Source organism: Pogoniulus pusillus, chromosome 9, assembly GCF_015220805.1.
Source record: "Pogoniulus pusillus isolate bPogPus1 chromosome 9, bPogPus1.pri, whole genome shotgun sequence".
NCBI lineage: Eukaryota > Metazoa > Chordata > Aves > Piciformes > Lybiidae > Pogoniulus > Pogoniulus pusillus.
Window position 1 is genome coordinate 26,406,908 of NC_087272.1, and position 21,607 is coordinate 26,428,514.

The 21,607-nt window shown below is 43.3% G+C and overlaps 1 protein-coding gene across 5 annotated transcripts in view; it reads right to left on the minus strand.

Moving 5' to 3' along the window:
* Positions 1-20,342, minus strand: part of IRF2 (interferon regulatory factor 2) — a 42,502-nt gene extending 22,160 nt beyond the window's left edge. Inside the window, exons 1-4 of one of the 5 annotated variants that reach the window (XM_064148970.1) lie at positions 19,850-19,938; positions 5,536-5,742; positions 2,370-2,491; positions 1,350-1,457 (exon numbers count right to left, since the gene is read on the minus strand). In XM_064148970.1, coding sequence (XP_064005040.1) covers positions 1,350-1,436 — 87 coding nt within the window. In that variant the 5' untranslated portion in view covers positions 1,437-1,457; positions 2,370-2,491; positions 5,536-5,742; positions 19,850-19,938. Of the gene's footprint in view, positions 1-1,349; positions 1,458-2,369; positions 2,492-5,535; positions 5,743-18,991; positions 19,418-19,785; positions 19,807-19,849; positions 19,947-20,250 lie in introns of those variants that run through there. The other 4 variants (XM_064148968.1, XM_064148971.1, XM_064148972.1 and 1 more) reach the window with 4 other exon arrangements.
* Positions 20,343-21,607: the final 1,265 nt, after the last annotated feature.

Consider the following 21,607-nt stretch of genomic DNA (forward strand, 5'->3'; position numbering starts at 1 on the left):
CCTCCCTGAGGTGTACTGAAGAAGGTTACGTGAACATAATCTACAGATGACAGTACTGTATTTTGCTTAAATCTGAAACAGTGTGCCCTACTAAATGCAGGGAAATTACTTCAGGATTGGGCAGGAATGCCCAGTAAAGGACAGCCAAGACAGACTGCCAGCCGGAAAGACCTGGCACTCAAGTAGAGATATACAAGGAGAAGAATCTGAACATGGGACTCAAATTACAAAGTCAGCAGTAAAAAAATGGTCTCCTCTTCCGCTTCGGCTGTGACACCATTGTGCAAGAAAAAGGACCTACTCAAATTCACAGGGCAGCTAACTAGGGAACAGATAAAGCAGTATTTATTTACCCTGTCACAGCATGTGAGACTCACTGATGCAGGAAGTTCCTGATAAACAACATTTATATTAGAAATTTAAAGAGCTCCTGATAATTTTACACTCATGAGTATTTACAGCTTTGAATGCTGAAAAAAAAAGACAAATGATCTAACTGCCAGTCTTCAACTCTAGAAATGAACACTCAAGCACCACAGCTACTACTCTAAGAAGAACATCAGATTAATTCAATTAGTGTCTTCCATCAGAGTGGCAGCTCCTGCATTTCTGCACCCAATGTGGTGCATATCTACCCATTTTGATAATAAAATAGTCTCTGTAGCCAAAACTGCTTCATGCTTTTCAGCGTGGTGAATTACTTTGTGCATTCTGCAGGATGCAGGACAGTATTTCTAGGATTTATTGCTGCTCAAAGTCTCAATTACGCTCCTTGGTTTTATTGAGCCTATCAAAAATCTTTCAAATTGGGGATGGCCATTTTGAAGCCCACAGCTGTGTGTAGAGCTCCCAGTGACAGCTCAGCACTAGGAATATTAAGATATGACAAGGAAAGTAACCATGTTTTTGTCCCAGATTGAGAAGTTTCAGAGAATTCACACAAGTTTGAATTTGGAGATCACTGCTTCAACCTGAAGTCTAACACAGAATATAGCCTTCCACCTCAGGAAAGCATTTTGTTCACATCCCTTTGATGCTATTTGGTGAGTTAAGAAAAAAAAAACAACAAAACAGTACTAGCTGAGTCTTCAGAAATGCTTGCTCCAACAACAAAGAGTTTAAAAATGCTTTCAAGGGAGTCACGAATCCACCAGGCTAAAGCAGGGTGCCTGGATCTGGCAGGCAAGTCTGGAGGAACAGGTTCAGCAGGAAGCATTCAGCTTTGCCCTTCCTCCCCATGCCACCCCTTTGAAAACCAGGAATGAGCTGATTTACCTATCCAAACCTCAGGCACTACTATAAAGTCCCTCTACAGCACACACATACACGTGTGCATGCACCCCCCTTACCTTATTTAGCCATTTCAGCCCTGGTATCCTGTTAGAGTTGATTTGCTCTTCCAGCCAGGGGCGCATCCGCATCCTTTCGACAGGCATTGTCACCCACCTGGGAAGAAGCTGCAGGGAACAAGGGACAAGATCACTGATTTTCCAGGCAGAACTCCCAGGCAGCTCCCCTACCTCAGCTTAATACAGATGTACTAAGGCTTTGCAAGCAGTGAACAATTATAAATATAACAGTGACTTTGGATCTGTGCAGAAGCACCCTCTAAGAGTAATTGAGATGATAAAGCCTGGAATTAGGAGAACTTTTCACCTGAAGAAGATACACCATATTAGCAAAAGCTTGTCTGCTGACACAGGTGGCCACGAAGAAAAATAGTTACTCTCCTGAAGAGCCCTCTTTTTGGCCCACATATTTGCATTTGCAAATGCCTTTTTCTCCCCAAGAGAAAAGATACAACCAGAAGAATTCACATTCAAACATTCACTGCGCTAGCTAAAATGCTAATGACAGCACTTCTGAATTGCTGCTTCTATCCCATAAACTCGACCATAGTTATAAAAAAGAACCAAACAAACCAACAACATTTTACATGACAGCTATTTATCAGACAACTTTGGTTCTGGCTGAGTAGTTTGAACCCCTCCCTCCAGCTTTCTCTGATCAGCTCAGTCACCTGCTATTTTACATTTCGATACTGCCTAGCTAGGAAGTGAGAGCCTTAAAGCCTCCTCAACTGCACTGCTACATTATTCCTTTAAGAGTCACACTGACCTTTTTGGGTTTTTTTCTCTCTCTTTGTCTCTCACACACACGTGACCCTGATGCCACTTCCTCGTTTAGCGCTGTAAATTATTGACATAAGAGTCCAAAGTCTTGAACTCAAGGCAGATAATTTTAAAAACATTAACCTGTCTCAGGCACTGCTCTGAAAATGCCAACTGGCACTAGACAAAGATGAAAGCACCACATTAAACTCCTGTTAAGCAGCCTGCAACCCATTATTTCCTTGTTTGAGTACTTGCATTTAGGCTTCTTCTCCTCTCCCCCACTGCACTGGGCTCAACTCCTTCTTCTCTTCTTTGTTCTTCACATCTGTGTTCTCTGCATCATTCTTAACTTCTCTGCTATTCTTGTCACCTTTGATCTTGAGAAATAGAATAGAGGAAAAAAAATGAATGGGTCACGAATCTGAAAGCACACAGCAATGACACAAATGTAAATGGGTTTGTTCTTGCTTCCTATGGGAGTACAAGCATCAGACAGACTAACAATTAGGCAGCACCAAGCCCACACCCAGCACAAGAGGAAGAAAAACGTTCAAAGTTTCCTCTCATTGCTCTGAGGACATGTATTTCCTGAAACTAATAAGGAATTAAAACTTGAGTGCAACAATAAGGTTCTTTGATGTGTTCAGAGAATTAACCAGCAGCCATGCTCACACTAATCTCTTAGCAAACACACTGGTATTTGCTCTAATACTGCGTGGAGCTGATCACTCCAGCTTCAGCTGTAGCCTCTTCCACTGACTACAAATGACTCAGAAAATGGTTGCAACTGCTCTTCTCCCTTTCAGGTTCACATCAGGCACAAAGAAACAGACAACCTGAGAATCTGACATCAGTTGAGCCCTTGTGTAAATCTCCTTTCTGTGCAAGAGAGTAGTTCTTTTCTGGGAAAGACTGGTGCAAGTGTAATTTTTTCAGCCCTAGTAATGGTGGTAAGTAGCCAGCCATGCTGCTGCAGCCCCCTCCACTTGGTGCCAATTACCCTCATGAGGTCACAGGGCGTGTACAGGGGATCTTCCCTTAGTACATGTTGGGTTGAAGGTGAAAATGCACATGGCAATGTACTGAAAACACGAGCAGATTTCCATTTGTCTGTCAAGGAAGAAACAAGTAGATGCAATGATCATCTAAGATGCATTTCTTTGTAAGATATCTTCAAGCACTTCGAGAATTCCTGGAAACTGTGCATCATCTTCAGAATTCTACATATGAGTGCTCCCATTTAGCAGTGAGACTCATCTTCTGGGTAATGAGCCCCTAAGACAAATTTCAAGCCCATCTGAATGAACAAATTAGTCAGAAGGCAGAAAAGTCATCTTGAAGGCAGCAGCAGTGAATCCCACGTGAGACAAGCAAATAGAAGCTGTCTTTGTGCAGAAACAATGTATTTCAGGAGATAAGAAAGCTGTCGACATTGCTACTACAAAGAAGCAGGGCCTGGGCAAAACAGCATGGTTGAGCCAGTCTTCTCTTCCCTGTCATGTCCCCAGGGACTCCTCCAGCTGCCCCTCCACAGATGCTGCAGTGCTCTTCTTCTCAGCATCCTGGGACTCCTCCAGGATCAGCACCTTGCAGCTGCCAGCACACACCTTCACATCCATCACCCACACCAAGGCAAATGAATCCAAGGTAATCAGAAAAGAGCTCTGGCTTGCAAGAAGGGAGGAGTGCCTCCCAAGACCTGTTTATCTGAAAGTAAAACCAAACCCAGCTAAAAATAACCTGCAATGATGTCCAGCTGGAGCAAATGACAGGCACCTTCTGGGGGCATGTCTTTCACAGAGGGGCAAGCACAGCATGCTTCTGCTCCTGAAAACACAACCTCGTTCTTCTAAGAGCACATGATGTCAAAAGTAAAGCCTGGTGTCTTCAGAAGAAAACCTGTCTACCTCAAGACAGCACTAACCAAAATTGCTCTAAAATGTAGTGGGGTTTTTGACAACTGATGTCAACAACAACCCTGTGATGAAAATACTATGTCACTCAAGACAGCACTAACCAAAATTGCTCTAAAATGTAGTGGGGTTTTTGACAACTGATGTCAACAACAACCCTGTGATGAAAATACTATGTCAACTCTACTGAGCAATTGCCTGTGAGAAATAAAGGCACCACATCTCCCCTCCAGAGATGTCAAATATATGATTTATTTATATAGGAAGAAACATCACCTTCTGCAGTATTTATAAAGAAACATTATCTTCTCCAGTGCCTTAAAAGTAGTCTCTGTCTCTCCCTAAGTGGGACTAATGGATGCACTTTGGAGCTTTATTCAGATGGCTCCAGGTGGGAGAACCTGGAGTCCATTCATCAGTAAGCAGCAGGACAATCACCTTTTGCCTGAGGTTGTCTGCTAAGAGTCACACAAGTTTGTAAAGACATTTAAAATTCTCCAAAATGGGCAGCAAAGACACGTAAAGTTTCAGGAGCTACCACCTAACATCAGCTTCACCCTCTATCAGAGTACATAAATTATAAAACAAACCTAGGGAGCCAGAAACTAAGGTGAACCATACAAAACAGCAGGCATGCCAAGTTGCTTCAACTTCTCTCCAGTGTTTACACAGCAGAAAGGAAAAAGCAGAAATAGTCAGTTCTTTCAAAGACAGCAAAGCATCAACATAGAGAATCTGAAGTAAACTGTAAATCTGGGAGCACCTATGCACCTGTCTCACATTCCTGGTTAATGTTAACACCACACTTTCTCTGCACATTTATGTGTAGAAGCAGCTCTGTGCAGTTCTCTGTACTTCTTGTATCGGGACAAGTGGACTTCTACAGGTATTTTCGGAGCTGTCAAGGCATCCAGATCCCACCAAATTCACCACCACCAAGAACCCCTGAGCTGGCCCAAACAAGCCTCTTAAAAAGTCTGATTAGCTTTGCCAGTCTGAACCTTCACACTTGAGTTAACCAGGAGGAAAAAGGCTGAATGCAGGTTGTGGGTCACTTAACACCATCTTCCTCCATGTTGGAGACTCAGTGGATAGAAGGCAGCCAGGGGAGAGAAACAGAGCTTGCTTGGCTGCAGGGGAAATCTGCAGTTCCACCAGTGGCAAAGGAGCACCTGGCACTCCATCAATCTCACCCTTTAGTTTAATGCAAATTTTGTTGCATTCCAACACTACTCTGCACAGGTAGCTTTGTGAAGATCAACCATGGTACTCAGCAGGCTTACAAGCAATGACTCTTTCTGTAAAGCTTTTTTTTGTCTGTTTGAACTCAGATCACAGCTCTCATCCTTCTCAAAGACACTTGGGAGAGCATAACCAAAGGAGAAGTGCTCCATCATGGGAGTGGGAAGGAGCAGCTGGGGAGGACAGAGAGGAATCCTTTAATCCAAAACCACTAATGAAGGTCCTGTGCTTTTAGACCACAGCTTCAAACCTGGGACAGTACTGACCTCTTGCATCTCTTTGCGGTAAGCTCAGGAAAACAACACTCCAGGTTCGTGTTGGAGCCAAACTTTCTGGTACTATGTTCATAATAATTCCTGTTTGTTTTTTCTTGTGGTTTATTGTTGTCACATGGTGGGGGAAGAGAAGAATAATGACCAAGAAACACAGTCAACTGCTAATGCAGATGGGACTTAAGAAAGCATTTTCCTGCCCTAAAAGAAAAGAGGAGCTCATTTAGACATTGAAGTAGGACTACCTGCTGGGAATTCATTTTATGAACAGTTGCCGTTCTTAACAAGCTACTCAATCTTCAAGAACCACAATTTTTAACCATGCCTCCTACAAATGTATGAAGGTTGGTAGCACTGTGAATATAATTTCCTTTTTCTCACTCCATTTTTATCATCTGCTGCCTTCTTAAAGGGTTCTGTAGGCAGGAGTCATTCTGCAGGCAGGAGTCATTCTGTTTTTGATGGTGCCAATAAACAACATTAAGACATCAATAAAATTACTCCCAAACAAGTGCTGAGCTTGTGAGACGTTAACTCGCACACAACAGCACTTCTTTGGAAGGGGAGGCCACTGGAAGCATGGGCCACAGATGTGCTGATGTCAGCTGATGGAGGGATTATTTTGATGGGTTTTCTAAGCCTTATTTACTGCACTATTCATTCTAGTCCTACAGTTCAGCCTCTTTTTTTTTTTGCACCTAGGTACTGAAAAAACATGGTGGAGGCTACCCCTGACAAGCTATAAACTGTCCTATTCCTGCAGATTTGTCTTGGAGGAAAAAAGCTGCAAAGGGCAGCCAGTATATGATCTACTGAAGCCAGGGTGTTGTGGAAAGCCAAAATAGGCCAGATTAGGCCTAAACATGTCCTGGCTTGCCCAAACATATTTTTTGCCCTCTCTCCTTCTGCTGATGGGGAAAGCACCATGAGAAAGTAGGACAAAAGGCCCTGGTGTCTTCCAGTCTCCTCCGTGCCCTTTCCAAGGTTGTTTACATAGTACCCATAGGTGTTATACATTTGTGTTCTATCCTAAAAAGGTAAAAGTAACCTAATATGCTTAAACTTGGCAAATTGCCAATCTGATTGGCTGATCTGTGGCCAAAGAGCCATCATACTTAGGCTGTATTGATAAAAAGAAATGAGCAGCTAAAGACAACAGGCTTTTGCCTTAGTGCTGCTGCCATGGCTTTTGCTTTAATGTGTTCTTTGCTTGTGGCAGAGCACTGCCAGAAGCAGTTCTGCCTCACTGCTGTTGCATCCTGCCACACTCTGCAGCATTATGTCTGCTAAGATATAAGCTAGCCCTGCTGCATAATAACAAGCCCTGGGTTGTCTACCTGGAAACCTGCTCTGGGTTTGTCTACCTGGAAACTTGCTGTGCCTTAAGTTTACCAGGAACAGGCCTTAGGTGCCTTTGTGTGATAGGCTTACTTAACCAGCACGACATTGTGCTAAGTCTGCACATCTGCAAGACATCCTGCCTACGCCTGCAAGGCTCCATGCAAGTTTGGAGCCAAAAGGAACCAGGATCAGGTTAGAAATTGTCTGCTTCTCTCCCAGCACCCACATTTAAAGCTGGGGAAGATCAGAAGCCTCAGTGGCTAAGAAGACACCGGCAGAACTCCCTGCAGGTGTTTGGGTACTCTCTGGAAATTGTAGTTAGTTGCAGGAATCTGGAGATTAATATTTGTGAGTAAATACTCAAAGGCTCTTTAGCAAAACTCCATAAATTGTAACTGAATTCAAGTCCCTCCTGCCATAAGCAGAAAGGAGCTTCCTGAGTCCATCTAGTGGGCAAGCAGTATAATTAACCACAAGAACCTCTTTCCATTTCCAATGGTTTAATGCTTGTATTATTGCTAGTTATTTCTCAAATGCTCTAGACTCTGTTCTCATGTGTGTAATGTTTTCATGACCATTGTAGAGAAGTTATTATAATTAAAAATTACTGGGTGGGTGGTGAGACTACTGAATATCAAAATTGATAAACAATACTGATTTTGAAAAAAATCCTATCTCACATCATTAATATCCTCCATCACACAGGGCCAGTATAACCCAATTAGGAACACACAGACCAGGAAGAGGCCAGTCAAGAACACTCCTCCTACTACCACACATTACACCTGAAAAGGAGCATTTTACAAGGAAATTACACCTGCAGCCTGGAGATAACAATGCAAGCCAGTTTCCCAAGATAGATACAGGTGAAAGGAGAGTCATAACAGCATATGAGAGGGAAGCACAGGTCTAACAACATTTTTAGGAGCAATAACATGGAGAGCATTGAGCAGGTAGTTGTCACCACAGCCTCCTTAAGACACAATAAATCATACTGAATTTCAGTTCTATACTTCTCTGCAAGATGCATTCACCTAAGATTCTTTACAGGTGACTCTTAAGAAAAGAACTCAGAGCACTCATCAATTTTTCAAGAGATATTAGAAAAAACAGTTATTTTCAAGAGCTAATAATCTTTAAAGAGACATTAGAAAAGATGGGATAGCTGCAATCTATATACACATATAAATACTTTTAATCTGTAATATCAATGAAGAGCTTGTAGCACTCCCTACTCTCTGCTAAAGCATTCTAGTCGGTCTAACTTTTGTTTTTCACCCTGATGAGATAACACTACTGCCATACAGAAAGCGTAACCTTTGAGAATGAGAAGCTCTTCACTAGAATTACAGCAGTAGACAGAAAGTGAAAGCAATGGCATGGCAGGCATTAAATCCGAGTAGTACGAGATGTTCTTGTCCCTTCAGTTTTGCTCCAACAGCATCTGTGTAACTGAAAAGGCACAAAGGTGATCCCCAAAAGACAGGCTACTCTATGTCTGGGGGTATTTTTGAAAAGTTTCTTTCTGTGGAGGAAAAAAAGAATCTGAAAAAAGCAATTCTTCTCTCCCCTTCACAAAATACCCAGGTTAAAAGATATACGCCAGTATATGGAAACATTATCAATGGTTGTGAGAAGGTAAGGTGGGATAAGATACTTGGAGGTGGATTTGTGAAGAGGTTACAGCCTTTCTCCAGAGCTGTGAAAAAATATATGCTCCCTCGAGGACATGTTCAGAACACTGCATGGTATCCACTTCTCTTTTTTCTGTAAATACAGAACTGACAGTATTTTTTTGTTTTCAAAAAGTTATCTTGCACTTTGCTGATAAACTTTGACAGCATTCCCTTTGTTTGTTAATGCTGCTGCAGTTCAGAACAGCATCAATCACTCTGTGTAACCAAACAGATACACTGAAATGAGACCATAGGCTAATTTTAGGATTCAGAGAAGTGGGTTCTGTATTTGTCTCTACGCCAGTACTGTTCCAGGATACAAGGAAACATGATCTTATTTTAAGGAACAGTACTTGGAGCAAAAGTCCCTTGGTCACAGCTCAGACTCTGCCTTTGAATAGGATTTTGCATATAGGATTACCTTTTTCAGCAATTCCACTATGAGTGCCCCTATCAAAGGTAAATACATGTCTAACCCTATGTACTCTAAGCAAAGCCCTGCTTGGAAGCAAAACCTGTCAGGCACAGAGACTTCTTCTGGGTAGGGAAAACTGTTGCCTTACCCTGCTCAGAAATACTTTGGAAATGTGAGATCGACACTGAAAACACAGACAACTGAACTGCATTTACAGACTTGCTCCAGTTTCAGTCGCCTGAAAGCTCCCTGCTTGTAGCCCATGGGGAGACAGACCCTTACCCAGTACACTTTCTATCTGCCATGAGGACAATCTCCCCACTAATGCTGCAGGAGTAGATTAATATGTCTTCTTCCTGCTAACCCCAAACTATGCAAATATCTTTTTTTTTGAACCAACAGTAAAGCATGTAACTAAAGTAGGATGAGCAAACAAGGGAAAGTGTGCACTTCTGTTCTCAGAGGTACAAGGGTTAAGAGTTCAAAATAAAATCCTGAAGCTCCTGGCACTGAAAACAGATACAGAGCAAATAAACATACAGAACATAACGAGACCTGCTGAATTGATGGATAGTCAGACAACAAAATTGCATGTAATGGTGCCTCTCTTTTTTCCTAAGAATACTCTGTCAGTGATGTCCTGCTGAATGATGCACAGCTTTGCTAGCAGAAATGCTTATCGACAAGCATCTCTTGCCTTAGGTTCCCTTAAAGCACATCCCATGGCCACAGTGCCACAGACCAGCTCTTGTGTTGGCTGGAATGCTTCATCTATGCTGTAGTAATGGCAACATTTTTCCTGCTCTTTCTTCACACTTTGGTGACAGCAGCAAAGGTATCACGAGCACACTATATCCTTCCTATCCATCACCAAGAAAAATAATTCACTGTGAATATGAAAGGTGGTATCTTATTTCCTCAAGTGTCTACAAGAAGGAGAAAGCTCCATCAACACATGCTGGAAAGCTAAGAACTGAATAGCAGGCAGGTTGGGAGGGTGCAGATCCTGGGCAGAACTGGTGCAAGACACAAGGAAGAACCTGCACAGCCAACCAATGGGCAATACTTCACCTGCTTTCCTAGGTTCCAAAACCAAACATGGCAGGGCTACAAAAGGACCAAGTCTGGTAAAGGGAAAGCTCTGTGGGGTGGTGAAACACCTGGGAACACAGGCTGCTGCACTGAAAAGTCAAGCTGGCAGCTTCCTAAGCCCCTGCTTCATAGGGGCCAGGTTGTGCCCACCTTGGGCTGTAGGAAGGTGCAAAGTAGTGGGAAGCATTCTGCATGGCCTCTTGTCATGCTGCTGTATCGAAGAAAGATATATGAAAGTAGAAGGAAGAAAAGCCTTTGTGCCCTCAAGGGACAGTGGGTAAAAAACACCAATCAACCAAATATTCCCTGGAAAAACCACCCCAAAACAAAACCCCAACCCCCAAAAAACCCCCAAACAACCACAACCAAAGAAAACAAGGGCAGCAAATACCTCAAACATACTGAAATCAGCATTGCAGGCTGCACGATAAACATGTCCAGGAAAAGGTACAATGGAAGCTTAAACTGTGTATAGCGTGTTTCATCAGCCCTATAGCATTTCTGTTCCACCCAAAGGGTGTTAACAAGTCCTGGCTGGGATTCAGACATTACACATCAAAACAGACTCTTTCCTTTGGTTTCTATGCAAAGCTTATTCTCCGTCAGCAGCAAAGACACAGCTATTATTTTTTGGTGATCTCAGGCATCATTAAGGGTAGTCCTTGGATTTGCAAACTAGAAATGCACTGAACTAAAGCCATTTTACTCTAATGTAACAGAACCAAAAGGTGAGGGTTTTGCTTCTGGACTTAGCCTTAATGAAATAACACTTCAAACTCTCAATGACTACAGTAAAACGTCCTTTGTGCTGGTTTCTGCATTGAATGTTATCAGGACACTTGAACACAATGTCCGTGGCTGAGCTCATTCACTTGTCTAGCATCTCAGTGACTTATATCAGCTGGGAGCTTGGCCCAGACTTCTAACAAATACATTGTTAAAGTATCTTTGCCACAATGATCTGCACAAACATCAACGTCTGACAGTCTGGTGGCAATAAAATATATGATTGCTTTACTTTCACCTTCAAAGGAAGGCCTTGTTTCCTCAGGGTTTCTTTTGTTTCACAGGTGTAGTCTGGAGTGAAGACAGAGATGCCAGATTCTGGTGGCATCAGGATGACAATGCATCTATGCAAGTGATGGTCAACAGCACAAGACTACAGAAAACTCTCCACCTCCACTGGGAGTCTCAAAGCCGCCATAACTGTTACTATTATTTATTTCCCCTGTGGTACATCTGATGACTGAACAAGATCTGTCTTCAGTATTTGGAATGTCCAACTATTTTTCCTCAAAAAGCTGCCTAGAAGAGAGGTGGTGAGTTTCAGTAGTAGAGATGGATTTCACCAAGACAAGTTTGGGAAGGGCTTGTTCACAGCAAGAAAATTGCTGGCATGGTTGTCAAGGCATAATTAACTCCCTGCAATGGGGAGCAGTTTTCCCCCAATAAAGCAATGCTATTCCAGAATTAAGTGCTCTCACAGAAATCCACTCCCAAACACTCGCACATAATAGCTGCTGCCGATTAGCTGTTTCCCTCAGTATCCACACAAGACAAATCCTGAAAGCTGCCAGGAGAACTCGGTATTTGACACCTGATTCATAAAGAATTTTCCAGCCTGGTGAAAACTGGAAGGCTATTAAGGCTTCCACGATTATCAAGAATCACTACTTTTATCATACTGATACAATTCTACAGCATTTTGAAGTCTCTCATGTTAGACTAAAGCACTCTTACATGTTCTGTGACTGCATCTACAGGAGATATCTCTAAAAATTGTAACAAGCACATGTGTCCCTCTGAAAGTGGTGGAAAAAAAATCACATGTGAGTATCTGCAAGAGCAGGATCTTAAATTGTAAAAGTACTTTTTTTAAGCATGAAGCAGACTTCATCTCCATGTCTTGCCTAGTATTCATTCTTCTTTCTAAGTAGAGTGTCAGTGCTTTATAGGATGCTACATACAAGGAAAGCAGCATCGTAAACCAAAGTCCTTAATCAGAATGTTCCCACACTCTCAGCTTCTGAGGTTCAGGCAGGACCGCAGAGAAGACACTGACATCTCGAGGCACTCAGAAAGGCAGAAAAATTATTCCAGATAGCTAACACTGAGAAATGTGTTCAAGGAAGACTTTTCATATTCACTGGCCATGACCTGCACCTGATGTAATCCACCTTGCTTGGATTGGGTTTGTTTCTCACAGCTACCTTTGTTTGCATAACATACTGTTCTGCAACACGCAGCAAAAACTATTTGCACACTACACTAAAGTGCGATTTAATATTTGCTTAAAGCTTTCATTTTATTGTCTGGGCAAGGCCAGTTTCCACCACCAAAGTTAATAGCTAATCCACACCTACACTTTTGCTACCCGAACTTCTAATCTCTAGCGTAGCACCCAGAACTGAGAGCAAAAGATATAAACCGCCCCTGCTTAACCTCACAGCAAGCACCAAAACCAGCGCTTTCAAGAAAGCAGTTGTCCTTTACTTCCAAGAGAAAGCATCAAAGTATACACTATTTCAGATTAATAAAAAACACTCTCCTGCTTAGATAGTTTCTTTACAAACCACAGCAGGCACAGACCTGGGGGCTGGGATCCTCTGAATCATCCACAGTGTGAGCTGGAAACATGTCTGTCACATGCACTTATTTACAGTTACAAAAATAGCACCATGAAAGGAGCAGATGTGTTGGGCACAAAAAAGAAATTGAATTACTTATAACAGAGGTATGCTTGACACTGGAGAACGTCAGAGAAACGTTTTTCTTTTACACATACATTGAAGAGTTTTGTACTTAAACAGTGAGAAGTGTTAAATGCTTAATACTAATGCTTGTTGAAATGTACGACATTGATGACAGTGCTACAGGACATACAGAATGTCTTAAGCCATTTTAACATCTTAAGTCATTCTCACATTGAGTTATAAATAGTTAATAGGAACAGATACAAAATGCACTCCTAAAAGTTTCTGTATTGACTACAGACCAACAGCAATGAGATAGCCTCGATTTCTGATCTGCAGCAGGTATTTCTATCTTGGAAGTTTCCTAAAGAAACTACTGAGCTAGAGTAAAACCACCAAACCCACCTTCATTTCTCATCTAAGCCAGATAAATACTATTAAAACTAAACAAACTACTCTTCTCAAATCTCCACAACATTTTTGGCATCCAAGGAATTTAGTTTTTATAGTGCTTGAATGCAGTGTGTGAGAATAAGACCTCAGCTTCAGCGGAGCAGCAATTGTCCAAGCTTCTCAACATGTAACTTTTTTGTCAACACAGCCTAGAAGCAGGTGTCTCTACATAAGACAGATATCCATTCAAGACTCCACAGCTACCCATCTTTTGATTAATTCACCAGCTAGTTCTCAAGGTCAAAAAGGACCTTCTAAGTGTTGACTGACCTGTGAGAATGGAGTGAAATCATTCAGTCACTTCATGTCATCAATGAAGTTAATATTTGATAACATCTTCTAGTTACTGTTGATCTGACTCAGATCTGAATGGACAATTGCAAAGGTGGAGAGCAAAAAAAGCTCACCAAATATTTTTAGCCTTGACCATACTAACAACTTGAATCTCAGCATGAACACAATTTCAGTGCACCTACCAGCTAAATGCCTCCCAACATACTAATGTCATCATCTCCATTGTACTTCCTGCACACGTTTGTCACAGCATTTCAAAACATTACTTCTCTGACTGAAGATGTCACTTCCCATACTGCAAGGCCACTTCCCCATCCATTAAGTCAGAAAAGTGGTACTTAGATAAACCATGGAGAGAAGCAACTCCTGCTCGCTACTGTGCCATGTAGAAGCTTAATTTACTGTTAAATAAAACTGAAATAATGTTTCGAGTACAGGTCTCATACTTCTTTGCTCTGTGTTTATTCTTTCATTTTTACCAACTGGGAAATGAAAACCAATGGAGTCAGTTTCACTTTTGTTTATACTTGGTTTCAATTTTATCCTCAGGTTTTGCTTTCATCTTTGTTATATAACACTGTTGTGATTTCTAATCCTGCTGGACAGCTTTCAGTAATTTAAAAGCATTAATCTTCTATCCCACCTATTTTTTTTCTACTGTGGAATTATTTTTATTTCAGTTTAACTTTAAGTTGTTGTCACAATTTCTGAATGTTTATGAAGGTGGAGGGTGTTTGACTTTACAAATTTACATGCCATGTCCAACTAAATTCAGTAGTTCAGTACTTTCCACTGGATTAATTTCTCAGTTGCATATAAAGTACATTTACACAATTCAACAAAGAACATCAAAAGAACAGCCAGTGAACCAAATGCACAAAAGCCAATTAAGGCATTGCCTTGCCTAGATAAAAGTTGTGAGAGAGTTGCCTGTAATGCTCTCAAGCAATGCCCAATATCAATAGGAATATTACAATACAGACTCTGCCTTTTTGCCCTTCAAGTCACATATATTCCTGCATACACATCAAAAAACAGAATCACCTTTCAGACTTTTAAAAACAAAACCTGTAAGCAACCTTTCCTTCTTTTGTGCTATATCCATGTCAAGTGTGTAAGTCTTAAAAGTAATTAAAAGAATTTTACAGCAAAAGGTTATACAATATTCACTGTCACATGCAGTTCAAACTAAAGGACAAATTTAAATACATTTGCTTTTGCCACACCTTAACTCTATTCCTAACACCAGATACACTGAGAGCTTTAAAACAATCCTGTTAGCTAGAAAACTATCAAAACATGACCTACTCTACTCTTTAAAAGGCCAAGAATATGGAAATGCTCATTTCCAAGCTCATCTTGAAAGACAGCAACCTATATAGCAACAGCTGAATGTTAAAATAATTTAGTTTGGATTTAATTCTGCACCTTAAGTGAAACAACACACCACATGAAGGTGGATTTGCACCTGGATGCCTGTGTCCAAGCTGCAACAAGATAAAACATCTGCCTTGTACTAAAAACTGCTGCACATTTGTTGCAACCTGTCCCCAGGCAAATAAAAGGGTCAGAAGAGTTCCAATACACAGAAAGCTTGGCTTCTAGTATATTACACATTAAAAACCCAAACATGACTTTACTGCTTACCACTTTTCCTTTTCTCCCTAGCTCATACAAAAAAAACCAACCCACAACACACAAACCAAAACCAACCAACCAAACAACAACCTGTAATTTTTCATCAACCTCCAACAAATTTAAAACATATCAATCATTAACTGGAAGAGCATATTTCAAAACTGTTCTGCAGTCTATCAATAAGACGTGTGCTCTATATTATTTCTGCTATATGCAAAATATTTCTATACACATGTAAATCTGTGTGTATATATATACATGCATACACATACTAAGCTCATAACTGTTAACATGCATTCATTTCCACTAACCATTACTGCTAGTTGCTGATTATAGTTTTTCTTACTGTCTATTTTAATCTAGTTTAAGCTTAACACAAGAGTTCACACATGGTCAATACAAGGAATAAGTTTTATATAGTTCCACCAATACTTCTGGAAAAAAAGGGAAATTATTTAATTATACTGATTTTTTCCACAATGTTATTAATACATAGGAATATGCAGCACAAAAAATCTTTTCATTTCATTCACCATATCTAGAATCTTTTCTGTTTGCTTATTCCTTTTGCACTTGTGATCTCAAAGGACAAACCTGAAAGTGTTTTACACTAATCAGAGTTTATGGCATCACAAGCTATAATAAAACTTCTGTAAACACTACCTTTTGGTTTACGCCCTCAGTATCACATTCACTGTAGGCCTTTGATGAATAGAATTTCAAAAGGCAATTCTTTACAAAGCAGTCACAGAGATAAGTAATACATGATCACTTTTATTTCTTTACCTACAAATGGACTGTGACTTTAAATATAAGAGCCACAAAGTGAAAATTGAGGATTTAATCCTGCAAACATCAGAAGAATTTTGTTGGGAGCACCACTCCTATTCAATGTTAAATGCATTCAGGATGCAGTTAACCTGACAGTAACTTGTGTCAGGCTAACAAGTTGAAGGGTAACAAGCACAGATTAAACAGGATCATCACAGAAACAGTATTTTGCTGGAAGTTTCATAAGATCTTATGTCACCAGGCTCACGTAACAACAGGCAACACATGGCTTGCTTCTCTGTTATCTGCAAATGGACCGTAGCTTATGCTTCTTAGCGAAGGTTTCTATTTGCAGCTTTCAGCAATAATTTTTGATCAGAATCTGCAGTAATTCTTTGTGGACAGTCAGTGCCCAAACTTGATACTGAACTGTTTTGACTGCTAAGTTGCACAGCAAGTTTCTCTCCCACAGGCCGCCTAATCACTTGTGAACCCACGTAAATTCCTGACATATATGCAGCGGCCAAAAGCAGCAGAATTTATATGATGCAGGACAAACACTCCCGCTGTTTTGAAGCTGCCTCCCAATTGTTTTATTTGGGTTGTATTTATCTTATCTGTACTGTCACCTATTTGCTTTCTTCAAGACACTAATGGTTTTAAACACCCCCACATTCTCTTCCATCACTTCTTTTCCAAGCTATTTCTCATTCATGAAAGCTCTTTCATATCCTTGACTGTCTTTGATGCCCTTCTCATCAACTTTCACTAGATCCTTTTTGAGATGAAAGAAGAAAATTTGTTAACACTATTCTGGAGAGGGAAGCAATGTGGATTTATAGTGGCATAACAGTGTTTCCTATATAATTTTTTACTCCTTGATAGTAGTTCCTAACCTGCCCTCTCCTTACCTGTCTCTGGGCACAGGACTTATTTTTTTTTTAGGATTATCTGTGTTGTATGGTATTTTCAAGTCAGTTCAAACTTCATCCTTGTGTACATAAAGTCGTACTCCCTTATGTGTGCATTAAACTTATATTGGTCTGTACTGAATTTTGTTTGCAAGCTTACATCTGGACTCTCCATATAAAATTCTTCTACAGGCTTTGTGGTTCAGCCTTTGCGATTTTCATGTGCCAAATGAGCTATCACAATCAGCAAACCTGTCACATAACCACCTACCCTTCCCCTCCAACCACTGAACCACATAGACCCTAGGCAGATTCTCAAGGCCAACAACTGGCAACTTCCTTTCATCGAGCAAACTGACTATGACTATACAACCCAGAGCAATCTGATATCACTTTTGAATTGGCCCTGTATATATCAATCAGACTCCCACCACAGCACAGTAGTGCCTTTACAGAACTCCAAAAGACTCACAATGCACAACTCCTCCTCCACAGAAGTCAGGCCTAGTCTTTGTCTATGTATCACATTTTAACCTGTGTTCATTAATTCCATTCATTAATCCCTGGCTAAACAAAATTCGTGTAAACAAAAATTAATACCCTGGAGTTCTCAATCTCACTAGAGACTTTGAAAACCTGGCATCTCATTTGTCACCTTCTATTCCTGGAGCATCAAAGCAGGCTCAGGCAATGTATAAGTAATTTCACATTTTAAGTTGTTCCTTTCAAATTCTTCAACAAGTATTACCTCCTACCATCTATATCATCCTTCTCAATGGTTTGTTCTAATACTCCCTCTAACAGACGCTTCTGTTTGGGAAAAATTCTCCAACATACTCACTCCTTGAAAAAAAAAACCCAAAATTCCTGCAAGGGGAGCAACTTAAACTCTTCCCCAGTGAAGCAAGGCTCAAAGAATTTGTTTCACTTTTCTGCTATAACTTTATCTTCCTTACACACTCCTTCTATGCATGGATCACTTATCAGCAGGCTTCCTGCTTTTGATGCATTTCAAAGACGATTTACTAACTGTTTTCATGCCTTTAGCAACTTGTTCCATGACTCTTTTTGGCCTAGCTTACTGTGTTTAACAGATTTTTTTGTTCTTTTCCACCTTTTCTATTAGGAGACAAAGTTTTACCTTTTGAAAGATGTCTTTTTACTTCTATTGAAGATTTTTTCATGTCAGCCTGCTCAGCTTTTTTTGGTATTTCTGACAGATGCCATGCAGTGGCTCTGAACCTTCACTAGAGTGTTTTTAAAGAATGATATGACATTTGCAAGTATTTTACACTTTTGGCTGCCTCTTCCTACCCCTTTCCATATAACATGGCCTGCAATAAACAGCTTTTCTGAAGAAATTTACATCTTCTGAAATGTCCTTTTTTGTAGTCACCAAGTAATCAGGCGGCACTACAAAGACAGGTGTCAAATACAATGGCTAACCACTGTAACTACCTCTGTGAACCAGCTAGGACTTCCAGCCTCAGAAAGATAACACTGGGGCCAGCAGACTGACACATCACTGTGTCTGTACCTAGCTGAACATCCCCAGTGTGGCACGCAAACGCAATGAAGCAGTGCCCTATCAAAGTAGTCGGTGCTCTCACACCTTCCACCACCATTCAGCAGTGAAAACGAACCGTGCACAAGGGCCATATGAAGTAATTCCCCCTCTGGGACATTACCAACAGGGGCAGAGAAGTACACTCATACCTCCGAAGAGGCAAGTAGCACTGAGAGATTATGATTTAGAAGGAAAACATCTGCCTCTGATTGGTCCTGTTACTTTCATAATTATGCCACTGTTCCTGTATTACAGTGAATGTAACTGTTGCTGCCCCACTCGACTGTCTTTTATGATACTAACATCAGCATTCCGCAAAGGTTTTAATATGCAAATCCACTAAGATTTAAATAACTATAAACACGTATTTCATACCCAGGAACTGAAGTTGTAGTTCACAACTAACTGCTCCTACGTTAAAGAGATTGCTGTCTGCAAGATCTTAGCAAGAGAAGTTGGGCAACAGATTACAATGTTACACTAACCAGGAACAAAGCTCTGCACTGAAATTTCTTAAACAAGTAAGACTCAAACACCTTGCTGTCTGATTACTCACAGCAACTAAAACAGAAATTAAAGACCTAAGCATCGCTACGAACCTGGGCTGAGGGATCCTCGGCACTGCAAGATGCTTGGAGTTTGCCCCCTGTGCTACACAAACAAAACCACTGTTCATAAATCTCCTCTAGGGGAAGATGTCCAGGACTTGGCCCTCCACTTGCTGGCACAGAGCAGGACAACACAGCAAAGCGCCACGCAGTGAGTTGCGACATGGTAGCACTGTCTGCCCCCACTAGAAGCTGTTCCTGAAAACAACAGAGAGCGGAGCGCAGCCCAAGGCTGCGCAGTGTTCAAACGACTCACTCGCTAACGCTGGATTCACTGAGACCATAGACTAAGGGGGAGCACCAAGTGAAATGCCAGCTCTCCAGCGGTGTGCTGGGCAGAGCGGCGGAAGGCCCTGCCGCACAGGAGCTAACCAACACCGCCGCCCATCAGCGGCCTGCCCTGTGCAGCCCTCCACCAGGCCTCCCCCTCTCGCCGGTTCCGCAGAACCCCTCCACGGCGGCCCCGCGCCCCTCGGGCCCCGTTCCATCCTGTCGCGCCGACCGCTGCTCTTGCCGCACGGCAGATGCCGTCCCCTCACAAGGACAGAGACCCCACAGCCCTTACACCGCTGGAGCTGGGCGAAGGCGGGGACCGCGCCGGGAGGACGCGAAGGCCCCGCCCCGCCGCTTGTGTAACGGACCGGCCGCGGGGCGGGCGCACAGGCCCCACCTCTCCGGGGTTCGAGGTCCGCCCCCCCCTCCCCCCGCGCCTACCCCTCCCCCGCCCCGCGCTGCCCCGGGCACCCGCGGGGGCAGTGCCCCCCCGTTCACTGCGCGACCCTCACCCGCAGTCCCTGCGGCTGCCCGCGCTGCGCCACTGCCGGTGCCCCCTTTCCTCACCGAGCTTACCGGCAACCGCCAGGCCCGCAACAAGTGCGGAGGACCCCCCGGCCCGGCTCTCGCCGCGCCCTGGCCCTCCAGATCCAACGCCCCCGCCTTTGTCTGCGCGTCGGAGCTCCCCACCCAGAAGGCGGCGGTACCCCAGTACCTACTGCATCGCCGCCGCAACCCGCCGCCCTCTTCGCCCTCCCCCCGGCGCCCCCCTCCCCCCCCCCGCCCCTTCCTAACTGCAACGGCGGAACCGGGCTCGGCTCCGGCCGTTGCCGCCCGACCTTTTGTTTTTAAGCCGATGCGCATCTCTCCGGGAGCCCCGCCGCCCCGCACTCGAAAACCGTGGCAATGCGAAAAAACAAAAAACAATCAGCAACAATTAATTTTACAAAAAGCATTAAAAAATATCAGTTTTTTACCTGGCCGGCCGTTCCCGCGGCCCTTACACAATGCCTCAAGGTTACCGCTGTTGCCAGGGGACGCGAAATGGAAATTAAAACAGGCGCTGAATAATCGCGGGAGCAAAACTAAAAGTTAATTGCCTCCGCCCGGGCAGAGAAAGGTCCAGATCGAAAGCAAAACAAGGAGAGGAAGCGGCGAGGCCGCCGGCGCTTGGAAATCCCCCCGCCTCTCCGCCGGGCCGGGCCGGCCGCGCAGGCAGCGGGGGCAGGGCTGCGGCGGCAAGCGCGGAAGCGCGCTGCGCCCGTCATCGCCGCGGCACGGCAGGGCACGGCGCGGCGCTGCACAGCGCTGTGCCCGGCGCTACCCCTCTCCCCGACCCCGACAGTCGGATAACCTGGTCAGCCCCTTCCTCCCCGAACCTCCGTTCATCCCGGAGATCTGCGTCGATCGTTTCGGCGCTCGTTGATTCTGGTGCTAGGCGTCCTGTCGGGCGCTGGTATAGGACCGTCGGCTCCTGCAGCATCTTTACATGGTTTTAATTCAGGGTCTGACATTTCATTCATGGCGTGACTTGCGACTGAAACAACTCCCACGCACATCCCCAGATAAGGCGGGACGGCTCCAAGCAGCGAAGGATGAGAAGAACACTACGCCGGGATGCATAAACCCATAATTCAGAGCAGGCTTTTCCGGAAATATGGCAATTCCCTCAGCTCAGCTTCACCAACGCCAACTGCATCATCCCCTGCATCTCTTCCCGCTCTGCTGCATTGGGAGTTGTGGTCTTGGTCTGGGGCATGTGCCTGCAGGGACAGTCATTGCCTTTCTAGAAGGACTATGTCACAGACCTAAGATGAGCACAGTTTTGGACCCGGTCCTTTGAACTCTGCAGCTCTCAAGCAGTCGGGTTACTTCAAGAGAGCTCCTGGATGTCACCAAATTTTGCAAATTGCCATTGGTCATGAGGTCTAGTTAGACCCCGAGGGTATTCTGCAGAACCTAGGTAATCTTACAGCATGTAAGATTGACTGAGGAGAGGCTGCACTACCTCATTCCTAGCCTTACCCAGAGATGATGAAGGAAAGGTCCCAAGCACAGGGTGACTGGGGATGGTGTGGAATGTAGTCGTTATAAAAAGTTGTATAAGGAGTGACATGGAGAAAGATGTGCACATCTGTGTCACACGCATGTGCATCTATACGTAGGCATATTCAGATGGGCAAGCAGACATGTGATGTACAACCATCAGCAGTGGGAGGAGTGCCAGGACACAAGGTGTTGTGCAGAGGATGGCTAAGGAGCGGTCTGCTCTCCAGCTGGGTGACAAATTAGGAGGGAGATATTCCCCAGGTTCTGGGTTCTGTAAGGACCCTC